We start from the raw sequence: 23,132 nt of genomic DNA, 5'->3' as shown, positions 1-23,132 counted from the left end.
GGTCCAACCCCCCTGCCAAAGCAGGTTCCTTAGAGCAGAATGAACATTCTGGAAAATACGCAATTAAGCTTGCATTTTATAACAGTAACTGGATGAATATTCATTTTTCTTATAGTTATCAATTTTACATGATGAACTACTTTCCTTTCTAAAATTCCCCCCACTACCCCCCAGTTTATTTTAAAAAAACAACGGTTGATTTTCACAGGATAGGAAATTTTTCTAAAGTAGTTTCCTGTGTGGAAAAGAGTCTAGAAAAAACTTGTAAATTCATCATTTGCTGAAGCACTGCCCATCTTTTCTTTTGCTTTATTGGTCTCCACAGAATGAAGTACCTGAAATTATTTATGAATGTATTCTAACAGCACATTAATAATCTATGTTTCAAAATACATTGAAAGAAAATAGCTGTTGATTAACTATTACTTGACTTCTGGAAATGCTGGACAAATCTTGGTTGTATCTTTCAGTGCTGTCTGAAAATTTCAAATTATCTGCAAACTGTGTTGTTATAGCAAAGATGATTCAACTAGTCAGTACCTTCCTCTCTAGCCATTATCATCCAATTTGAATCATAGATGGTTCAAACAGAATGGTTTGTGTTGGAAGGGACCTTAAAGACCACCCAGTTCCAATCCCCTCCCACCTGACCAGGTTGCCCAAAGCCCCATCCAACCTGGCCTGAACACCTTCAGGGATGGGGCATCCACAGCTTCTCTGGGCAGGTGTTCCAGTGCCTCAGCACCTTCATAGTAAAGAATTTCTTCCTTATATCTAACCTAAACCCTCCCTCTTGTACTATCCCTGTTCTACTGTCACTGCACTCACTGATAAAGAGTCCTTCCCCATCTTTCCTGTAGGGCCCCCTCTAGGTACTGGAAGGCCACCAGAAGATATTCCTGGAGTCTTCTCTTCTCTAGGCTAAGTAATCTCAACTCTCTCAGCCTGTAGCCTGAATGCTACAGCTCAATTATTTGGAGTCAGTCAGCAGAGGGAATGACAGCAGTCGTGAGTTAGCAGAAAGAATGATGGCATTCATGTGTCAGTATTTCTCATATGTGGATACTATTATCATTCTAACTACAATCTTATCAATTCTTTGCCAGGAATGCTTTAGTGATGATGCTGAAGGTATGGGTACTGTTACCACATGGAATACTTATTTCAGATACATTACCACCCACAAAAGCTTGATTTTTGTACTAATTTTGTGTGTGGCTATCTTCTTACTTGAGGTAAGAAAATCTCCTGCTGTCATTTTACTACGATGTTTGTTCAAATTATGTTGTTTGCAATAGAAATATAAAGGGATAAACCATCAAGACATTTGCTCATGTATGCATTACTTTGTGGCAGCTGCTGTTAAAATGATATTTTTGGATATCATTTTTCTGCTGTTTAGTTGAGCATTGCTCACCAGAGATAGTGATTAGTACATGGTAACAGCAGACCCACCAATTGAAATAACTTGCTGAGTGGTACCGTAAATAAGACTTGTTGTCCTGGGCGGGTCTCTTGTCCACATGTGAATAATCTTCCATTTTCCATTAAAAGATATATTTACAGATCCATGGGAGGTTAACAACAATAAGTATTAGAAAACTGTTAAAGAACGCATACATAAATCCTGGAGAATTGCTTTCCAAAATGAGTTATTAGCTTTTCTCCTAGTGAAAGAAGGGTGGGGAGTGAGAATGCCTGTGATGGCATTTAAAGATGGATGAGATGTTCCTGTAGTGTGCAGAGAAGACTTTTTCCAAGTACAGTGGAAAGCACTGTCAGAACACGTTGAAGAACTTCTGCCTGATCATATGCCTGATCGTGAAAGGCTATTTTCCATGTAATGGAAGTTTCCTGCTTTTTGTGTTGTCTCAATTTAAGAAAGACTTTTAACATATCAACATAATTTTATAGTGTCCTATTTTATGATTAATATCCTAAATCAAGTTTTTTGTTGTTTGTTTGTTTGTTTTCCTGAGGGATGGTACAAGTTTAAGAGAAAAGACTGAGATTAATGGGATTGCATTCATATGCCAATTTATAAAATATAATACCATTTTCTCTTGACATATTTCAACATAAATTGGAAGAAGAATCCACTAGGAACATAGGACTAGATTCTGGCTGATTGTGTCAGTGCAGGGTTTTTAACAATTCTCAGTTGGCATTCAAACTTCTGGTATCATAACTGGAGAACATGATATTCTGACTTTACACAAAAGTTGTGTTCTGGATGACTATATTATTCTTCTGGACCAGAAATAGAGCCTGGAGCTTGAGTCTAGTTTGAGATCCCAAATTTTTAAACCATCTCCAAAAGCAAGATTAAGCATTTTAATGTGTAGCTGTTCTTATCACATCAGCTTTATTTTCATGGTAGTGGAGAATGGCAGTATAAAGCTACAACAGCAAAGCTAAATGTGAGTTGCAGGGGTAAAGGAAGTTTTAACTTTAAGGTACATCAGGTTTATGTTCTATATTTGGTGCACATTTCCAATATCAATTACAGATTTTTGCTTTGAAACTAGACTAAAACCTTTTAAAATAATTTAAAAGCCTCATCTTCTAATTGAAGAACAAATCTGATGACAAAAAATGTATCCATCTAAGTTAAACTCCACAGTGTGACTATTGCTTAAGTAAAAGCAATGTTTAAATTTAGGCTATCATGGTCTTGCTCTTTAGTTATTTACTATAAGACCTGCAAAAGTTAGTAGTTCCCAAGCTGAAGATGTTATGTGCTGAGGTATTATCATAACACATTCCTGTACCAGTGCCATAAAATATATGGTAAGAGGATCCTAGAAACTACATCTAGACTCTTAGAAAAGAAATCATAGGAAGAAAAAGAGCCAGACTGATATGTGGTGGCCTAGATGAAGATCTCCACTGGCTTGGTGGACAAACAAGAAAATGTGTTATAAAAGAAACTTCTGTTGGGCACTGAAGCATCTCACAATAAAAAGTTGAATTTCACATTAAAAAAAAAACCACACAACCAACCAACCAACCAACCAACCAACAAACAAAAAAAAACACTAAAACAGTTTATATGTAGAATTATGTAAAACTAGCAATCAAACAAGATCAGACAAATAGATTTATCAGACTTAGGTATCAGCTGGCAAGAACAGCAATGCAAGAGCAGAAATGCTAAAGGTTTGATGTTCATATTTGAATAGCTGCTTTTGAATATATTGGGAAAGAGACGTGCTCTTTTGGGGCTATCAAGAAACATTAGTCTTTAAAACTTAAAATATGTTAAAGTTTACACTGAATGTTCCTTGTCATTAGGAATGCATTAGCAAGCCTTTGGTAATAGTATGGTAAAAAAACAATAAGGGAATATTTAAGCACTTGAGAGCCAGATTGTAATAAAAGTCTAAATGTACCTTGCTGATGGGATGCGCTAAATGGTTTCTGTGGAGGGAGGAGCAGATCTGACAAGGTTTTTGCTTCAGGGAAGTTTGATTTCCAGCCGTTTCCAATCCTCTCTCTACAAACAATTGTAATGTTAGTGAAAAAAGGTAAGTGAGGAGAACATAATGTGACAAGACAAAAAATTGACTGTTTTCTCTTGTTACAGGTGGTTGCTTCTCTTGTTATGTTATTGTATTTTCAAACGTGAGTAGTTATGATCATTTCATGAGGGAATGGGGACTCCTTTACATTGTTTTTCACTGTAAATAATTAATAAATTTTGCCAGAGGTCCATGTGGATAGGCACTAGCTTATATTTAATAAAGTGGTTCTTAAATGGGTGATCAAAATACCTTATGTAGACATTATCTTAAGCTGGTACTTCGTTAAGTGCTAACAATTAAATGGTTTGTGCCTTATTACTGGATATGTAGTGATGCACACAAAACAATTCCTGAGTCAGCTCACTCTAGAGATGTGTGGACTTGACATTCCTGAACATGTTGTGGCTCATCACTGTCTTTCACTGGTGCAATATGGGATATTTGCTTAGGAATATTTGAAGTGAACAGTTTCTGCGAGACCCTATTCATATAATTTCTTCTGCTCAATTATGAAAATTCCCAAAAGTTGCAGGGTCAAGCAGATGAAGGTTAAAACATGTTGAGCAACAGTATGGCTTTTCCTGGGTTAATGATTTTGATCCATATTTTAGTCCTGCAGCACTAAATCTGTATGTTTGAGCATAGGAAGCATATGGTGATTGAGGTCTGATTTGAGGGGGAATTTTTGCTGATGTCCCCTTAGAGTAAGTCACTAAGGCATTTGATTTTTATTATTTCATAATAATTCACCTTTATCAGCACTTAAGCTATTTTTTTTCTGGTTAACAGAAGTTCTGTGAATGATTAAACGGGCAATAGATTTAGAATCAGTATATTTTCACAGTGGTTTGGAGAAAACTATTGGAGGATTCATAGTTACAGACCTATGGCTTAATTTTTATCTTTGTAAAAACACTTAATTGCACAACAACAACTAGTTTTAGAAATTATTACAAATGCACCAACATCACCAAAGATGTCTGAGGAGAAGAATATGGCATATATTGCCTTGGCACCTGAACACACACACAGTAACTTTGCCTTATTGGCACTTGAGGTAGATCAGGATTTATATTTTATATATACAGGATATTATTAAACATTATGGGAAAAGCATATAGCTAATCATTAAAATAATTTAAAAACTTTTTAAAAAAATGTTTAAAAACATTGCTGTTTATTAGAGAAAATAACAGAAAGAAACTTGCACTTTCTGGTAATACATTTATTTCTTATTTCCATCACACAGCACAGCTGAAAAAGTAAATACAACACAACCAGAAAACACTACCAGTGACAATCCCCCTGTGATCATCACCAACACTAGCATCTACTACATGATTTATATTTATGCGGGAGTTGCAGACAGCTTTCTGGCCATGGGAGTCATCAGAGGCTTGCCCCTTGTGCATACACTTATAACAGTGTCTAAAACTCTTCATCAGAAGATGGTGCATGCAGTTCTCCATGCACCTATGTCAGCATTCAACTCTTTGAAAGCAGGTAACTAGGATGGGAACTGATTGACTCATGTATGGGTTTTATTTTAATTAAACAGTTTTTATTCTGTTAAAGGATACTGTTGCTTTCCATTTATATTGTCAGTCAAGCTGAATGGTAAAAGTTTGCTACATAAAGTAATTTGTGAATCTTCTAATGAGCTTTGGTTGCACTTTAAGTATGGCATATTTGAGTTGTCAGTTCTCATTCTGAAATATCACCTTCTAAGTTGGCGTATAAGGAGAAAGTGCACTGTTAAAACTCTTAGACAATAAAACCAGAAGAGGTTCTAATGAATAGCCTTTGTCTAAAACTGCGATAGAAAAGATATAGTCAGCTATGTGGTGAGTGACAAGGAGTCAGATGTGGATGATAAATAGTGCTGTATTTCGTGAGTAGTCCTACTAAAATGTCATAAAACATCAGTTAGTGTGAATAATGGTATTCATATTCAAATCTGACTCTGGAGTTGATACAGAGTTCATTATATAACTGGTGCAACAAGTTCTGTCTGCTGCTGTACGTGAAATTCCTTTCCCATGCTAGTATGCACTTACTGGTGCATACTAGATTACAGGGAGCATTGGTAAATGGCAATGTAACACAGGGTTTCTTCTTCATTTTCCCATTATATTCTTAATTCTGTTGTTATTTGGTGATTAACACAATAATTCCGCTCAGAAGCTAAGATAATGGTGTACAAATTCATACAAATGCTGATGTGCAGATTATCTGTGCTTCAGCAAAGTCTGCTGCATAGGAGGTACAGACCTTGTGCCTTGTGTCTGTTTCTGTCCTGTTTAATTTTGTTTCTTCGTTTTTATTACATTTTTTTCTGGAGTTTTTCTGATGTTTGAAGAATTGAAACAGAAATTGTGAAACCAAATTCATTCATGATGTAGCTCTATTAATCTGTAATGAAATTGTTTGTACTAGAATATAAATCTTGTATTTACCCTTAGTATTTTTTATTCAGAAAACAACAACACTTTTTTTTTTGGTTAAAGTAATAAATGTATAAAAAAATTTTTAAGGAGTGTTAAAAATGTTTTATTTATTTTTTATTTTTATTTTTATTTTTTTTCTTAATGCATAGGTGGTATACTTAACAGATTCTCAAAAGATACGGCGATACTGGATGATTTACTTCCACTTACAGTATTTGACCTCATTCAGGTTTGTAGAACAAAAGTTCTAGATTTTGCTCTTATAACACTGTAAAGTTTCAGTTGTAAATCATGGAAAAGAAATATTAATTATTATTTTAATAATGATGTGATATATCATTTAATCATATTAATAAGAACTAACAACCAGAATCAAATCCCATCACTCTCTTTCTCTCAGTCTGTACTTCTGTTTACATAGCTGCTTACCTTGTTAGTCAACTTCATTGCCTCTTTTTTTGAGTTCTTGCCCATTGTCTACCTCCACTGTTTGTGCAAACCACTTGTAAGTACTCAGGTTCAGAAACATTTTTGCCTTGCAGTTCTCTTCAGTACAAGTACTCCTGCTGCTGTCCACATTCAGCTCCAAAAGGCATTCCTTGGTTTCTTTCAGTTATCTTTATTCAAGATTAATATTTTTAATGCAATTCCTTTGATTGCATCCAGTCATTTTCATGATATTATCCTCCTAGTCTCTTCTGTTCCCAGTTAGGTAGCATCATAATTAATTTACCTGTTGTCTTGTTTGAATGTATTTTCATTTTTTCTGTTCTCTTATCTTCTGTTGAAACCCTTCTTGGCCTGCTTTATTTGGAAGTTTCACTCATGATAATATGTTTTCAACTCTCAGTTGGGCAGTTCTGATTTTCCTTTTCCCTTTCTTCTTTGTTTTATTGTTCTTTTCTCTTTTCTCCTTTTTCCTCTTTTATTTCCTTTTTTTCTCTAATTGTTTTTCCTTTTTTAACATTTTCTTTTTTTTCCCTTTTTCACCATTTTCCTTTTTTTCCCTTTTTCCTTCTTCCTTTGTCTCTGTGATTTAAGCCAAGTCTGCAAGGCATGGGCTAGCTGTGTGTGATGAAAGAGAGCTTTAGGTGGAGGAATTCTTTGGAAGAATTTTATGTCTTAAGAGTTGTAGAACTGCAGACTTTCAGACTTTGTCTTTTTTTTTTTTTTTTTTTTTTTTTTTTTTGATGGAAACACTTGTTTCCAGCATAACTCATGGGAAACTCCATGCATTGTAGGATCTCGATGAGTTTTGAATGACCTTCCAAATCATTCACTCTGAAGAGAACACTGATGAAATACAGAGAGAGACAATTCCAGTGTTTTTCAAGGAGGCTGCCTTTGTTTGCTCCTAATCCTGCCTATTCTGAGACTCTGTGGCCCTATATGGATCCCAGGACCCCTCAGTAGCACTAATGCTACAACACCAGCTTTTCCTCAAATAGAGCTGGCTCCTGGAACATTTTAAAAATAAAATGAAAATTATCCATGGCACTTCTATTCTTCTCTACATTTATGTAGGAAATATGCAAGTCAGGTTTATTTGTCACAAACACTGTGCTGCACAGTCTGCTTGACTCCATCTGTGAGTTTGCTCTGATTTGCAGTCCTTACCAACATGATGATCTGTTCAAAACCAAGTCCCTTTCCCTATATCTTCATTAGTAATTGATAAATTGGCCTTGTGACTTTAGAGAGGACAGTGCAGCTCCACCTTAAGAGGTTCAAGAAAATTACAGCACTACTTTGTGCCCTCCTGAAATCATGAAGCTTTGTTGAGTCAGTATACATGGACATTGAGCTCTCTCTGAGTTGTTGATGTCATCTTCAGTGTGATCAGGATTCACTGCTGTCTTTTCTGCTGTGGCTTTTTTGTTTCTGATGTTTTGGATCTGCCATGGAGGAGATATTCCAAACCAATTTTTGTTAGTCTGTCTCTGTGTCAAACCATGTACAAGAAGCTGACTAGTTTGTCAGGTTTCAATGATAAGGAAAATCCCTAGATTTGGCTTTTCTGTTCTGATGCCTTTCAGAAGCTAACCTATAGTCTAAGGTCTCATAGGTATACCTCAGTCTCCTAAGTCTCAACTGCAGAGGTTCTTGGACATGCACCATAAGCCACCCTGTCTTCCCACATTCTTCTGGAGAAGATCATTGAACCTACCCACTGTCTTGAACACTTTTTACTAGTCATCCCCTCATAAGACATTTCTGTTAGACCTCTGTAGATTCAGACTTGTTTGGCAGCTTCTGACTTCCAGGAACACTGCAATAAACAATGTCAGATTAATCTGAAAGATACAGAGAAGTTACACATACGACTTTCTCTTTATATGGTGATTATCACAGAGTCACAGAATGGTTGATGTTGGAGAGAACCTATGGACCTAGGGCCTGGGATCTCTCCAATCCTTCTGCTCAAAGCAGGGTCAACTGCAGCCATACTGGATTTTGGATATCCACAAGGGTGGAGACTCCACAGCTTCTCTGAGTGACTTGTTCCAGTGTTTGACCATCCCATAGTAAAAAAGTTTTTCTTATGTTTAAGTGGAATTTTGTAAATTTTGACTTGTGCCCATTGCCTCTTGTTCTTTCAGTGGGTGACACTGAGAAAAGTCTGTCTGTCTTCTCTACTCCACTCCAAATACCTGATGACATTTAAATATATATAAATTATAAAAATAAGATATTTTTTATAAATAAAGATTAAATACCATTACTTATTTATACAAACTAGTAAAATCCCTCTGAGCCTTCTCTACTTGAAGTTAAACAATCCCAAGTCTCTCAGTCTGTCCTCATATGTGAGATATTCCAGTCCTCTATCACCTTCATGATCTTTCACTGGACTCAATCCAGTATGTCTGTATGTCTCATACTGGAGAGCCCACTCCAGTTACTGTCTCACCAGTGCTGAGCAGAAGGGGGAGATCACTTTCCTTGACTTTCAGGCAATGTGGCCTTCTTTGCTGCAGGGATGCGTTGCTGGCTCATGGTCAGCAGGACCCACAGAACATTCTGTGAAAAGTCAGTCTCCGACCTGTACTGTGGCTTGTGGTTATTCCTTCCCAGGTGCAGAGATCTACAGAAAAAAAATGACTTCTAAGTCTATTAGGATGCCCAAATCCAAGTCTGACGGAGATGGAAAGTTGCTGTCCGCTAGCCTTCAGTTTATGGTTGCCTAAGTTTGTCATTGGGATATGCAAATGAATTCTGAGCTTTTCCCAAGAATTTGGCACAAAAGTTTAGAGTTGGTTCTCATTCCCTCTTCTATGAGAATGAGATGACTCACATGACTCTCATGTTTAAGGACACTGCCTCCTTCTTTGTTGCAGCAGTGGATGTCATGATGCATTTTTTTTCTTAGGACTTTTGTGGGCATTAGACATATCCTCCTTTTACGGAACATGGTTCTTCATCCAGGGTAAATGAGGCCACAGGATTTCTCTTCAGTCACTGAGATACACCCAGCTATGCAAAAAGGAAGAAAACCTACTAATTTTACATCAATTGCAAGAGAGGGCATGTGTGATGTGATGTTTTCTCTGACAGCCATGTGGCCTGCTTCCATACATTTTGAGTATGAGTGATAGCCAGCTAATGACTGCAGTAGCATTGCAACCAGCTTAAACATCTGTCTGTCTTCTACCAGTGCACGTAGAAGACAGGAGGGGGTCTTCTTACAAGGGGGGTCATAATTTTTTGGAAACCCTTCATATGAGATGCTGTTAGCATACATTGGTATTCCCTAGGGTTTAAATATATATATATATATATCATATAGTTTATATATTTCATAAATATATATAATATATAAAATAAGTTTTGAGACTCAGAAAATCATAGTGAACTCACTGGGCATTTATAGCTATGGTCTTGACTGTGTTTCCCCTAAATTAATAAACCACCATTGTTTAACCAGTTTGGCTGCTGCAGTCGTTGCCACTCTGAATGCTGGCTGAATTGCTGTCTCTACCACCAGCTGTGTTTTCCAAAACGATGACACAGAGGAAGCACTGGAACGTGTCTCCTGGTCTGGCCTCCATCCCAGTCCTGAAAGCTCAACCTCTAGGGTCGCTGCAGCACAGCACTGTGGTTCTTAATTGGTCCACATTAACTGTCTGCTGGCATTCTCTGGCTGTATACTAATGCAGCCAGCTTGTTTGTATTTATTTTATTTTATTTTATTTTATTTTATTTTATTTTATTTTATATTTTATTTTATTTTTATTTTATTTTATTTTATTTATTTATTTGTTACTGCTGTTTTAGAGCAAATGGCAACTTTTGTTTGACTTCATACTTATCTATAAAAGCACTAATTTCATATTCAACTTTTTTGTGAAATAACTGTTGGGCTGGTAGTGACAACTATATGGCATCATTGTGGTCTTTGCAAAACTTGAGTAAATGATGGAAAGGGGAACTAACAGCCACTGTGTGACTGTCAGATCTCAAGTAACCTGAGAGCTGTATAATTTGGCTGATATCATTTGAATAAGTCATTCTCTTCTTAATAATTAAGGATACAAGAGGTACTAAATTCCGCAGTTTGAAATAGTGAGTAAACATAAATCCATTCTTGTGTTGCTACAGACCAGAGCTATACAGCCTGTGCATGTGCATGTGTGTCAGCATTCTTTTAAGAGAAATGGGGAAAATAACGACAGAAATCTGTAACTACTTCATCTGTTACAGTAAAGATTTTTTCATGAACAATCAATGCTACGATTATATTGATCATATTTCTGATGAAAACAAAAGGTAGGAAGTCTGAAACATTCATAACACTGAAGAGTAGCTTGTCTGTGAAAGGCATCAAACTTGGAATACTGAAAATTCAAATATTTCCTTCAAATCATGTAGATGTATTAGCTAAACCAAAAACTGCAATTTTCTTCTTAATGTGAAATTAGCTTTCTTTTCCATCTTTTTCTTTGTTGAGGCAACAGGCACAAACTGGCACGTGGGGGGTTCCCTCTGAACATCAGGAAGCACTGCTGTGCTGTGTGGGTGACTGAGCACTGGCACAGGCTGCCCTTCTTGGACATCTTCAAAAGCTACCTGGACATGGTACTGGGCAGCCAGCTCTGGGTGTCTCTGCTTGAGCAGGGGTTGGAGCAAGGCTCCAGAGGTCCCTGCCAATCTCAGCCATGCTGTGGTTCTGTGAGCTGGTCAGTTACAGTGATGTTTCAATATGATATTCATCTTTGTCAAAATTGTCCATTTGCAGTTGTTTTCAGATGATAAGCTCGCAGATTGAAGTAGTTGTTTAGTGTGAAAGGTAACACTCTTATATAAAGCAGACTTTTGCTATTCTGCATACATGGATGTATCTGATTTTCACCAATTCAAGTATAAGACAGAAACAGCCCTAGTGCTTAAGATGCTTCCAGAGTAAAGATCAAGACCTGATTCAGCTAAATCTCTGTAGAGCTACTGAGGATGAGGTCTTAGGAGAATGGTAGTACTTTCTGGTGGGTTAAATAGATTAACTCTGGAATGATTTTTTTTTTTTTCTGTTTGAGTCTTCTGTCTCCTTAAAACATGTTTGTTTGTTTGTTTGTTTGTTTTCCCTTCTAAGTAATTTTTCATACCACAAGTTCTCTTACGACTTATCTCCTGTCTTCTGATCAGAATGACTATAATCACTAGTTTCATATGTAGGTTACAGTCCCTGGAACAGGTGCCGATATACTATTTCCCATTTTTTCTAATCCTCAGAAAAAGTGATTGTCCCAGAATCTGCAGGCGACTGGGTCTCAGTTTCTGACAATCTAGCACACCTAGCCTAGGAAAGACAGGGACAGCTTCAGTAGGCTTGGGAGGTGGCTGCAGATACAGCAACTATTATTCTTACAATTTTAACTGGAGAGTGAGTGCATAGGGTTTTTTTTTTGTGTGTGTTTGTTTGTTTTGTTTTGTGTGTGAGTGTGGCTTCATAATTTAGAAGCTTGCAATACTGGCTGTACTACAGAAAACATTTCTTCTGTGTATTAGAAAAGATGACAGGCGTTCCTCTAGGTCATAGATCTGGTCTCAGTTATTCATGATCTTTTCACAGAGGCTTGTTCTCAGCTGCAAGTCGTACTTAGGTTAGCATTTTATGGTTCTCAAAACAATACATAGTTGCCATGGGAAGGAGATTCATCATCAATCTCTAGTCTATCAAATGACAAGTTTACTATATCAATAGTATTTTTCTTTCATTCTACAGTTAATACTGATTGTGATTGGCGCTATAACAGTAGTCTCAATATTACAACCCTACATCTTCCTGGCATCAGTGCCTGTGATAGCAACCTTTATTGTGTTAAGGGCATACTTCATCCACACTTCTCAGCAGCTGAAACAACTGGAATCTGAAGGTATGAGCAGCAAAATTGGTAGACTCCTAAATCCGCAACAAATCAATTGAGAAGTGATTCACCCTTTCACCTCTTCTTTGCCTTTTCTCTTGTAAGATGCTATTGTCTCTGCGAGTAGAATACATATCTCCTTAAAAGCACTGCTGTTACTGATCCACCCAATACCGAGTGCTCTGCTGCCAAAGAGCGATGGAGAAGACCTATTTAAAGCTGGGCTTTATCACCACTGCAGCTGAAAACAAATAAAGTCCTGACATACAGTTTTTTGATAGTAAACTTAATGTGAAAAAATGTAGTCAGGCTTTTTATGTGCCCCAAGAGTTTCTTTCTTTATAAGAAAAAAATTCAATGTCTGTATATTTCTTTTATGACTGCATATAATTCTTATTTCTGAATAAGTTATTTGATTAAATTCATCCTCTCCCCCTACTATGAGACTAACATGTGCCCAATAAAATGGAAAAAATGATTCTGAAGTGTGGGTTTGCAGATCAGGACTGTGGTCTGGCTTTACAGCAAACTGGCAGATCCTCAGTTAGTTATTTGTGAATCTTAAACACTGATGATCGTCTTCACTTTTACTCATGCATAACTCTGAAACTCCTCAGATATAAATTTAAATTTGTTTCATGTTCACAGAGATCCAGCACTGTCTCACCACTTTAAACAGATCATGAAAAATCTGCTTTAAGTTACCACCATGTCAGTAGAGTGGAATCCAGGGCATTAAAGTACTCTAGGTGTTCTAAGCAAACAACAACAAACCCCACAACCTTTACGTGACAGAGTTTGCAGAACTGTAGGAATTCATTTTGGCTGAGGAGGAGCCTTCTTTCCCTTGTGACATCTTACAGCAGACCAGGAGTTTCCCCAAGTAACATGCCAAGTATGAGGAATTAGAAGACACATTCAGTGTCTTCCTGGCATGACAGTGAATGGAACTTCAACCCATTCCCACAGATGCTGTTGTTGTGTATCCTGTGCTAGGATTACTTAATATAAATTAAACCAATGACAATAGTTACACTGCTGAGAGTTAAAGCACAGGGCTGTGTATTTTTGTTACATCAAAGGTATTTTCTTATGAGTGTTTATGATGTTTCTTATTTAAACACTTTACAGCTCGGAGTCCAATATTCACACATCTTGTTACAAGCTTAAAAGGACTATGGACGCTGAGAGCCTTTGGGCGGCAGCCGTATTTTGAAACCTTATTTCACAAAGCTCTGAACCTACACACAGCAAACTGGTTCCTCTACCTGTCAACGCTGCGTTGGTTCCAGATGAGGATAGAAATGATTTTTGTTGTCTTTTTCAGTGCTGTGGCATTCATCTCTATCATAACTACAGGTACAGTAACTTTATCTTTACTGGAATACTGAAATGCAAGTCTTGCTTCTGCTCAACAGCTCAGCTGTAGACACTTCTGATGGAAATAAATCATTGTATATTCCAGCATATATTGGACTCACTGATTTAAGTATGTCAGAAAACGGAAAATATGATTTACTTAAAATAGAAATTATACGATATTGTCTGCAATCTGCTGTTGCAGGAGACTCATAGAAAGGATTAGTTTGCAAATAATATCTGAGGGGCCAGAACTTTCTTTTCTTGACTATGATTGCTATAAAAGTAGTCTTGTGGTTTCTAAACCACATTAATGTAACCACATGAGTGTACCAAAATGTTTGGATGGTGATTGTCATCTGTATAGCTTGAAGTTTTTCAGTAAATCAAGGTTAATATTCCTCTCATTTTGCAAATGGCTGAGTAAGACATGGTAAGTTTTAATGATCTCTTAAAATGACATCAATAGCAGAAGTACTCATTCAGTTTTCTAATTCCCACCCACTGACCTTTTTCCTGATGTGAAGTTTTGCAAATTCCATTCAAAATATCCATCAAAATGAGATAAGACAAAAGAGAAAGGCAGTATACCTTACTGTCTTGCTCGTATCTGAAATGCTGTCTGTGGCTGGGCCAGGTGTAGCCAGTCTTTGGCAAGCAGAGTAGGAGCTGAGAATTCCCAATGTGTTGGAAGAGTTCAGTTTTGTAGAAAAACTCAGCAGGTTTAGCTACAAATAAATTTTAATACAATTTTTAATTCAGTATGCTTTCATTATGTAAGTTTTTTTTGTTGTTGTTGTTGTTGTTTTTAAATCTTCATTCTCTGGCAGTATACTCCTTTTCCCCAGTTTTACACGGAACTTTTTGTTCAGGATCTGGATATAGTTTCACTACTATGACAGCTGATGAACAAGGAGTTGCTGATTTTGTGAATGAGGTTTTTTATTCTAACAACATCCAAATGTAATTTGATCATATTTCAGTGTTGAGAAGGAATTATATAAAAGTGCACATTTCATCCAATACTGTATTGTGTATGAAATATTATCCTCTGTTTACTGTACTGGGAGCTCTCATGACTCTTGGAAGGGAAAAGAAAGAAACACATACTTTCTATATGCATCTACAATACTTTTGTTACCTAGGAGACTTTTAGTTCCTCTAAAATTCATAGGGAAACAATATTTCATCTCGGCTTTTAGTTTTTTATTTTGTAGACCTAGTAGTTTTTGTTTGTTTGTTTGTTTGTTTTTTTAATTTGTTCTTGTCTTTATTTGGAGAACCGACATATTTTTTTCTTAATTTTTTTCAGGAGTTTGATGACTAAACTGTGAATCTTTTTGTATAATCAACAAACCCATGTTTTCTGCATCGAATAAAAGAGAGAATTTGAATATGTATTTTAAGATGTTATATGTATCTTATGTATTGTATATGGTATATACATATTAATTTTCTGATCTCTATTAGCTTTTTATTTGCATATAAATTGAATGTGTTTTTCTCTCTGCAGGTGATGGACCAGGCAAAGTTGGCATTATTCTTACTTTAGCCATGAACATCATGGGAACCTTGCAGTGGGCAGTAAACTCAAGCATAGATGTAGATAGCTTGGTAAGCATAAATTGTGCTGTGCTGTGCTCTGTTTGTGTTGAGAAATTGCCTTATTTTGTTGATTGTGGATATTCACTGAGTTATTATCAGACTTGTATGTCAATCAAATGTGTCAGGTAAATTCTCCTTATACCTTTCGCAGCTACCTACTGGCTTTGGCAAAACACCAGCCAAGTTTTTCTATGATCAGAAATGCTCCTGGACTAGAAGAGAGAACAGCAAATACTTGCATTTAAGGATTCAGATTGCATATGTAGCAGTGATGGGAAAACTTCTGAAAGACTTGGCATTGTTTTGTTATGGTTATATATCTAACCAAACCTTACTTGTTCCGCTTAAGGGCTTTGCACAGCAGATCATAATGAATGTGTTTAAGCTCCTTTCATGCAAAATCAATAGTGATATACATTTTTCCTAGACTTCCTTTATGGTCTTTTTCTGGTTTTGTTTAAAATAACCTATGAGATAAGGCTTTGGAGTTGTTCTTGTTTATCTCTTTAATTTGTGTATTTAGTTCATTAGTTAGAATTGACTTTAGGGCAGAATATTTCACATGGTCAATTCATCATCACTTATTTGTTGAGATGTGAGAGGCAGACAGGAAACTCATAAAAGAATACATTTGTTCCTGCAGTTTTCATCATGCATGAGCCTAAATGTATGAAAGTTTCATGTTATTTTTAAATTTAATAGCTACACTTCAGGCATTCTAGGGTTCATTTTGGACAGAAGAATTCTTCCAACAAAATTCAGAAGTCATATAAACTGTAATTATATCTATTAAAAAATTGTGAGAAAAAAAATATCTCCCACATCCAGTCATACCTCCTCTGAATCCTAAATTAGCTTCTCAAGCCAACCATTTTGGCACTGGGAAACAAATAACTTTTACAGCAGATCTTGGAGACCATTAGATCCTGATTAGCTGAAATGAGTTGTTTAAAAAAGAAATGGGGCAGACAGTGACAGTGAGGCAATATTTGCTAGTTCAGCATTTTTTTAAGTAAGTGATTCGACTACCCTCATCCTGAAGGAAATCCTTAAGAGCGCTAAAACTGGGAATTAACCACTTACAACATCTAATCTCTTGTTTACGTGTATGATTCATGATAGTCCAGAAAGCTGACTGCCATTCAGGGACACATTTTTTCCCTATCCACCAATTGTTTTAAGATGATTCTCCCTTGGGTTGTTAGAAGGGCAAGCAATTTGTGCAAGAGTTTGTTTGCCATAACTGCAAGAGGAGCTGAACTGCAGCTCTGTGACCAATACAAAGTAAAACATGCCATTGGTAAGGCATGATGGTGACAGTAACATTCAGACAACTCTCTTGTATAGTATTTTAGCCCCATAAGGCATAACGTTATCATTTGAAATACAACAATCTGTACAAGAATTATGTTTAGTTATTATACTGATTAATGCAAAATGATGGCATTTCACACAAGAGCAACTGAAAATCTTACTGTAGGATTCGGAGGGTGCTGGACACACTAGTGTTGTAATAAAGAAAAACATCTCCTTTTCTAAAATACACTGATGCTAAAGTGTCATCCATTAATAGCAATATAAAAGTAAATTAATTCCCTTTCCCCTGCAAAAGAAAGTTGCAATTTGCCTTAGGAGTTTGTGAGTTCTTTTCTCTATATTAAGACAAACCAGAGTGCTGGAGCACTGGTTCTATTAATGACAGTCTCCTAAGTTGCCTCAGTTTACAGACAGATGCTCTGGACTTGTTTTGGCAGTGGATGGCTGCTCACCCCCATCCCATGGATGTTTAAGTATCCCATATTAAGGCTGATAGACATTCCTGTTTTTCCTGACATTCAAAAGCTGCTTTTGTGCCTGAGGAAATAAGAACAGCTTCATGGTTTTGAGGTAATACTGCTTCACTGGGTGATGCAGATATATGATTTTCTACACTTTATATTGTCTACATTTCAAACTCCCCCCTTTAAAGTCTTTTACAGTCATTTGGTTAAAGATGGCCTGCAAAGCCTTACATGTGGGCCTGGCGTAGTGCTCTATTTTGGTTATATTTCTTCCAGGGGGTACTCCAAAGCTCCCCACAGGACCAGATTGGCAAGAATTGACACATCTCCTTGTGCCTCCAGTTACACATATGCACACGCTGCTCTCAATGACATTACTCCTGCCGTTCCTCGAGCAGCTGTGACATCCATGCTTACCAGCCGGCACACGAGTGTGCCTGAGTACTCACAGTTGTAGGTGGTGTCTTTGGTTGTCATATAAGCTGGTGTTTTCTGCAAGGGGTTGAAACCCATTGCTGATGACACAGCTGCTGCAATTAGTACATAACATTAACCTCATGCTGATTTTTTCCTTTACAAAATATGCAAGATATGGGACATTAGAGAAATAAGTGCAGACAAAAGGATAAGAGGGTAAGAGAATAGGTAAACAGGATCGTGTGAAGAAGGAAAAAATGTACCAGAAGAAATACTGGCCAAAGAGATTGGTAGGTGGCAAATTTGACTTAATTTCATGCAGCCTCCTTCTAGGGCTTTCTGTGATGCTGGCATACATTTTCAAGCAATGCGAGTTTCTAGTTTCTGGATTTTTGTTTTACATGCACAGATATACTCTTCTTTGAAGTAATTTCTGTTGAACTTTATTTGGCTCTAGCTGAAAAATCCCCATTGTCTTTTAATACCCCATAATGGTTTCGGCATTTTGTTCTCTCAACTCCTGATACTTTATCTGCTCGTTTTCTCCTTTTTTTTTTTTTTTTTAAACATATGTTGGTCACTCTGACAACTATCCATTGTTTCATTTAAAGCTACCAGTTAGGCTAGATTTATCTCCTCACTTTGATCATTTCTACTAAAACGCCTTTAGTTGGTTTTCATTTTTTTTTCTTATCCCACCAGGCAGTCTCATTATATATATTATATACAATTTTTTTTTCTCCATAAGGAAATAAAAACCAACCTTTTCATTAAATGATGCTTTCACAGATAAGCATTGGCTAGTCCCAGTGGAATGTTAATGCTTTATAGCCTCCTCCTTCACTGATGTGTATCCTGCAGTAGCAGCACTAAAACTGGGAAGGACAATTCCTTTTATCAGGGAACAAGAAGTTGCCATGCTTTCACTGTTGCCACGATTACTCATGTAAGGAGATATAAAAAGAATCCCCAAAAGAGATATTAAAAACACACTTGCTAAACTTCATAGTGCCCCATCCTGTACACCACTGATGCTGAAGAATTATAGTGCATGGTAGAGAAGAGAACCAAAGAAAAAAATAGGATTGTGAAAAATAATGTTGCTTTTACAGCTGGTTTTCATGCTTTTATTTTTCCATGCTATTTCTCTTTGAACCTGTTTAATTGGTAATTTTCAACTAGGAAATGATCACAATATGCATTTTACTATGGTAAAAGAAAAGAAATATTCTCAGAAAACCTGAGAATATTGTTAGTCTAGTAAAACTTTAAAAATTAAATACTTGACTGTATAATCTGCATGAGAGTGACAGTTCTCAAAATGAAGGGTTGGTCATCTCGAAGGGCATGGAATCAATAAGAATCTGTGAGAACATTTTCTTTTCTGTCTGTAAAGCAATATGAGAAAGAGTAAAAATATCATCATAAGTTTGAACTAAGTATTTCAATTTTGCAGTTTGGAAGAGGATTATATGACCTGTACGTGTAGCCAAAACATAACAGTAAAATATAAGAAACCTTAGTAATAACATATGGTCTGCCTGCACTGACCCAGTTTTCACAGTGACTAACTGCGCATTTTTTGTTTGTTTGTTCGTTTTTCACAACTTGAGCCATTGGACATTTTGTGGATGGCCTGTTTTTGAGGGGATGGTGTGTGCAACACTGTTGTTAAACACTGTGCCTATCTGGTTTGGAGAAAGTAACTGCTCTTTCTAGCAGAAGAATATAAGGCTTTATGAAATTAATAGTATTAGATTACTTGTAAAAGAATTACTTCTTCCACATTCTGGAAACATAGGTTACATAATTATATTATGAATTCTTATCCAACGTTAAGAAAAGTTTAAGTGATATTAATGAGAAAGTAAATTAAAGAATTTGTAATGTTATTAAAATTTCAGTAAAATACAATTAGGCAAGGCTAAAAATAGTGTATTATGCTCTAGACATTTTTAGCTGAAAGTAGTAAATACACTCTTTTATTCTAAAGCATTAGTTGGAGAATGTGAATATAGTAGGTAAATTGCTGATAGGAATAATGGATAAGAAACTTGCTGTCACCTACACTCTACCTGTCATTATGAATGACAGAAGATATCTACCAGTGAAAGGAAGAATGGATATCATTGTAAAATGTTGCTGACACTTATGCTGAATTCTGCCCAGATCTAAATCATAATGCAAATTACAGAATCGGGAAAGCATCCTTCTGAATTGATTTAAAGTATTAAGTTGTCTAAAATATCCTCAGTGTGAAGTGATTGATAAATCTGTCAGGGGAACTTCAAAATAGAGATTAAATTTTCTGTTATAAGATAAGGCTTGTTGGCCAGATATCTTACTAGCAGATTTTAGCTATTGTTTAGTAGTAGTTTTAGCTATTGTTTAGTAGTAGGATCTTCGGGGCACTGACAGAAGTTCATTGCTCTTGACAAAGCCAGGAAAGAAGATGCAGTATTTCTGAAGCTGTGATATTTCTAAAAATATAAGATTTCTGGTTAGAAAAAAAAAAAAAGTACATATAACATCAACTAAAATAAATGCACGGTGTTCGTTGTGGGGGTTTACTAAATACAGTCAGACAGGAAAACAATCATCAGTCTCGTCCAAGGTCCTTCTGTTTGTATCACCAAAATGAGATGATGTTCAACTGTCAACATGATGATTACCATGCCTTTCCATCTTGCACACTAGTTGAGATGGAAATTGTGATTGATAGGCTTGGGTGTTAGCATGCCTTTTAAAACGTCTGTCACAGTTTTGCTTCAAGGTGATGAGAGATGTAAGCAATTTTCCTAATAGTTCCTGGTATTATTTATATTTGCTTCCAAATTGAAAATCCACCTAACAATATTTCAATCTGGATTGAAGAGCAGGAAGGAATGATAATACATCAAGTAGAATGAGTTTACAGAGGGAATACAAAAACATTTTAATAAGGTCAAAGATGTACAAAGGGATTTCCATAATGTCTTTAAAGAGAGAGATCTGGGAGTACAGATTAGAGAACAAATGCTAATAATAAGGCCCAAATAGTCCTGGATGCAGTAGCAATGTGTGTATATATTTACTTACTTATTTTGTTAAAGACTTAATGACCAATAAGAATTGACACTGTCTTATAGCTTACTCTTGCTTTCAAAAGTAAAATTTTGGCAAAATAAAGACTGTAGTTAATTAAGTTAGGTGAACTAAAGTGCATAGGAACCTGGTTGTAGAAGAAACTCATGTCTTCTTGAAGTGAGGGGTTGGAATTTGTTTCCTGTGTATCATGGGAATAGCAGTAGGAAATTATGGAGACTCTAAAACCACTGGGATTAGCAACATTCTCTGGAAGCATATTAGTAATGACAGTCTCCACAGAACCAAAACAAGCTATGCATTGTAGATCAACAAGCATAAAGAGAAGCACAACTTGACAAAATCAGTGTTAGATTTGCAAATGGCCCAAGCTTTAGATAAATATTTGGTCTCAGTTTTCAGTAATGACAGTGTTTAATACTGGGAGTCGGAATTGGAGTGGAAGGTAGGAATGGGATTTATAATCTCTGAACAGGAAATTACATGCAAAAAAAAAAAAACAAAACACCAAAAACAAGCAAACAAACAAAAAAAAAACAGCCTAGTTGTAGTTGCATAATGCAAGTAAGCACCTAAGGTATAATCCTGGTCTCCCTAAATTTCCTGTACAGTCATTGGAGAGTTACATACATCACCAGTGAGTTGGTCCATCTAAAAGTGGAGTCTTTAACTAAACATGATTGGGCTCTGCAGTTGGGCATTTCAGTTAAACCTGTAAAACTGGGCTGGAATAATGCAGATCAACACACCCAGACTGGGTGGCACTGGACCCAGTTCAGTGTTCACCGCAGAATTCAGAAAGAACTGTCTGAGAAGCTGGAGATCTGGTAACTGCTGCTTCAGATGAACCCACCAGTCTGGCAGTGGTGGCACATGATAGAATAACAAACGGTACTTTCAGTTGAGAAGGAGAGATTAGAAGTCACTGATGCCACCATCAGTTTGTTAGTCCGATGGCAGAATCTTTAGAAACTAGTTTGAAGAAGTAAGCAAAGATGTAGTGCTTACAGAGGGAATAAACTCAAGTTTGCTGAAATTAGGTTGTGTCAGACTAACCTGATAACTGTGTTTGATGATTTATTTTCCAGACAAAAGTAATGCAGTAGATCTGATCTGATCTGTCTTCTGGAAAGCATTGGCTCTAGCTCTGTTTCAGAAATTATATAAATGAAGGGAGATCAGGATTATTACAAAACTGTAAACTAGTTAATGAATTGGATAGAAAGGAAATGGCATTACGCAGTAAGTATTAAGCTGTAGACAGGCTACTCAACAAAGATTAGGTTTGTGACTGAGCTAGTTTTAATCTTTTTTTTTCTAATGCTCTCAACAAAGGAAAAAAAAATTGTGTTGAAGAAATCTGCCAAAGGCACAAAGCTGAAGGGCAGTGTCAGCACAAAGAACACTGAGAGTTAAAAGGTGTTAGGTGACCTCAGATGACAAATATGAAACAGATTTCAGTAAACAAAGTGCAAAGGCTTAACTTAGAGACTGCTAAGAATAACCTCTCTTGTAAGTAAGGATCTCTTCAGTTAGAAATGCCTGAGGTGGAGGAAAGCTTGGCTGACCACTGCTTGATCAAAGGATGACTATAAGATGTGATTGTGAAGTAAAGAATATGTGTTGAGATATGGTTAATATAGGTAGGAAAGTATCAATGCATCTGTACCATGTCCCTGTAAACATCATCCGAAATGCTGTATATGTTCTGCTCAGACAGGAAAGATTAATTTCAAGTGGGATGTCTGGAGAAAGAGAGCATATGTTAAGAAAGAGGCTTAAACCTGGATTTTCTTTAGTCCTGGAGAATAAAGGGTGACTCGATCTGAGATGGCCCTCCACAAATAGGTGGGGAATGCAGCTAGGAAAAAAAGAACTATTTAGAATTTAAAATTTAAAAATGCCCAAGAACAAACCTGCCCATAGAATTAAAAGTATGTTTTATGATGACCTGAGCAGTGAAGTTCTCATGAAGGAGATGAATTAACTGTCTATTAACTGATACTTGACCCATTTATAAAAGATTGTGTATGAGATATGGAGGATCCCTTCTAGTCCCGTGCTTCTTTGAAAGTTCACCAAGACAGCTATGAGCAGATAGCAACTTGTGTCTGAAGTCCATGAACTACAGAACTTGATAACTTCACATAATATGCACAATTACATATGTAAAAATAATTATGATGGAACTTCCTTGCATTTTTTTTTCTAAAAATCTGTAGATAATCTCTCAGAAATATTCAAATGATAATGTCTGATGACCATACTCTTTACTCGATCATAAAGCTTTGCAGCTTTCAAATTCCATGCATTCTGCTGATCTTTGAAAATTAATCATTATTCAAAGAAATTCAGTTTTCAGGCAGGGCAATGCCCTACAGGATGAAGGAGTTGAAGACTCCAGGATTTCTTTCATGTTAATAGTTTGCTTTCATATATACAGTTCATCTACAGTTTTCACAATACATTTTAAAGGAAAACAACAACAACAACAACAACTATTGTGTCAATTTTAAAATAAAGCAAGTGGAATCACATGCTTGGCCAGTGTTG

General features: G+C 36.4%; 1 protein-coding gene across 1 annotated transcript in view; it reads left to right on the top strand.

The window, feature by feature from the left end:
• The window catches only part of CFTR (CF transmembrane conductance regulator), an 86,100-nt gene that overhangs the window by 46,518 nt on the left and 16,450 nt on the right, over positions 1–23,132 (top strand). Inside the window, exons 15-21 of the mRNA XM_040550160.1 lie at positions 1,107–1,235; positions 3,587–3,624; positions 4,774–5,027; positions 6,121–6,200; positions 12,192–12,342; positions 13,465–13,692; positions 15,206–15,306. Of these exons, the coding sequence (XP_040406094.1) occupies positions 1,107–1,235; positions 3,587–3,624; positions 4,774–5,027; positions 6,121–6,200; positions 12,192–12,342; positions 13,465–13,692; positions 15,206–15,306 (981 nt within the window). The remainder of the gene's footprint in view (positions 1–1,106; positions 1,236–3,586; positions 3,625–4,773; positions 5,028–6,120; positions 6,201–12,191; positions 12,343–13,464; positions 13,693–15,205; positions 15,307–23,132) is intronic.

This window comes from Cygnus olor, chromosome 1 (genome assembly GCF_009769625.2).
Source record: "Cygnus olor isolate bCygOlo1 chromosome 1, bCygOlo1.pri.v2, whole genome shotgun sequence".
Classification (NCBI taxonomy): Eukaryota; Metazoa; Chordata; class Aves; order Anseriformes; family Anatidae; genus Cygnus; species Cygnus olor.
The sequence above is the reverse complement of the archived record's forward strand: the minus strand, read 5'-3'. Positions and strand labels throughout refer to the sequence as shown.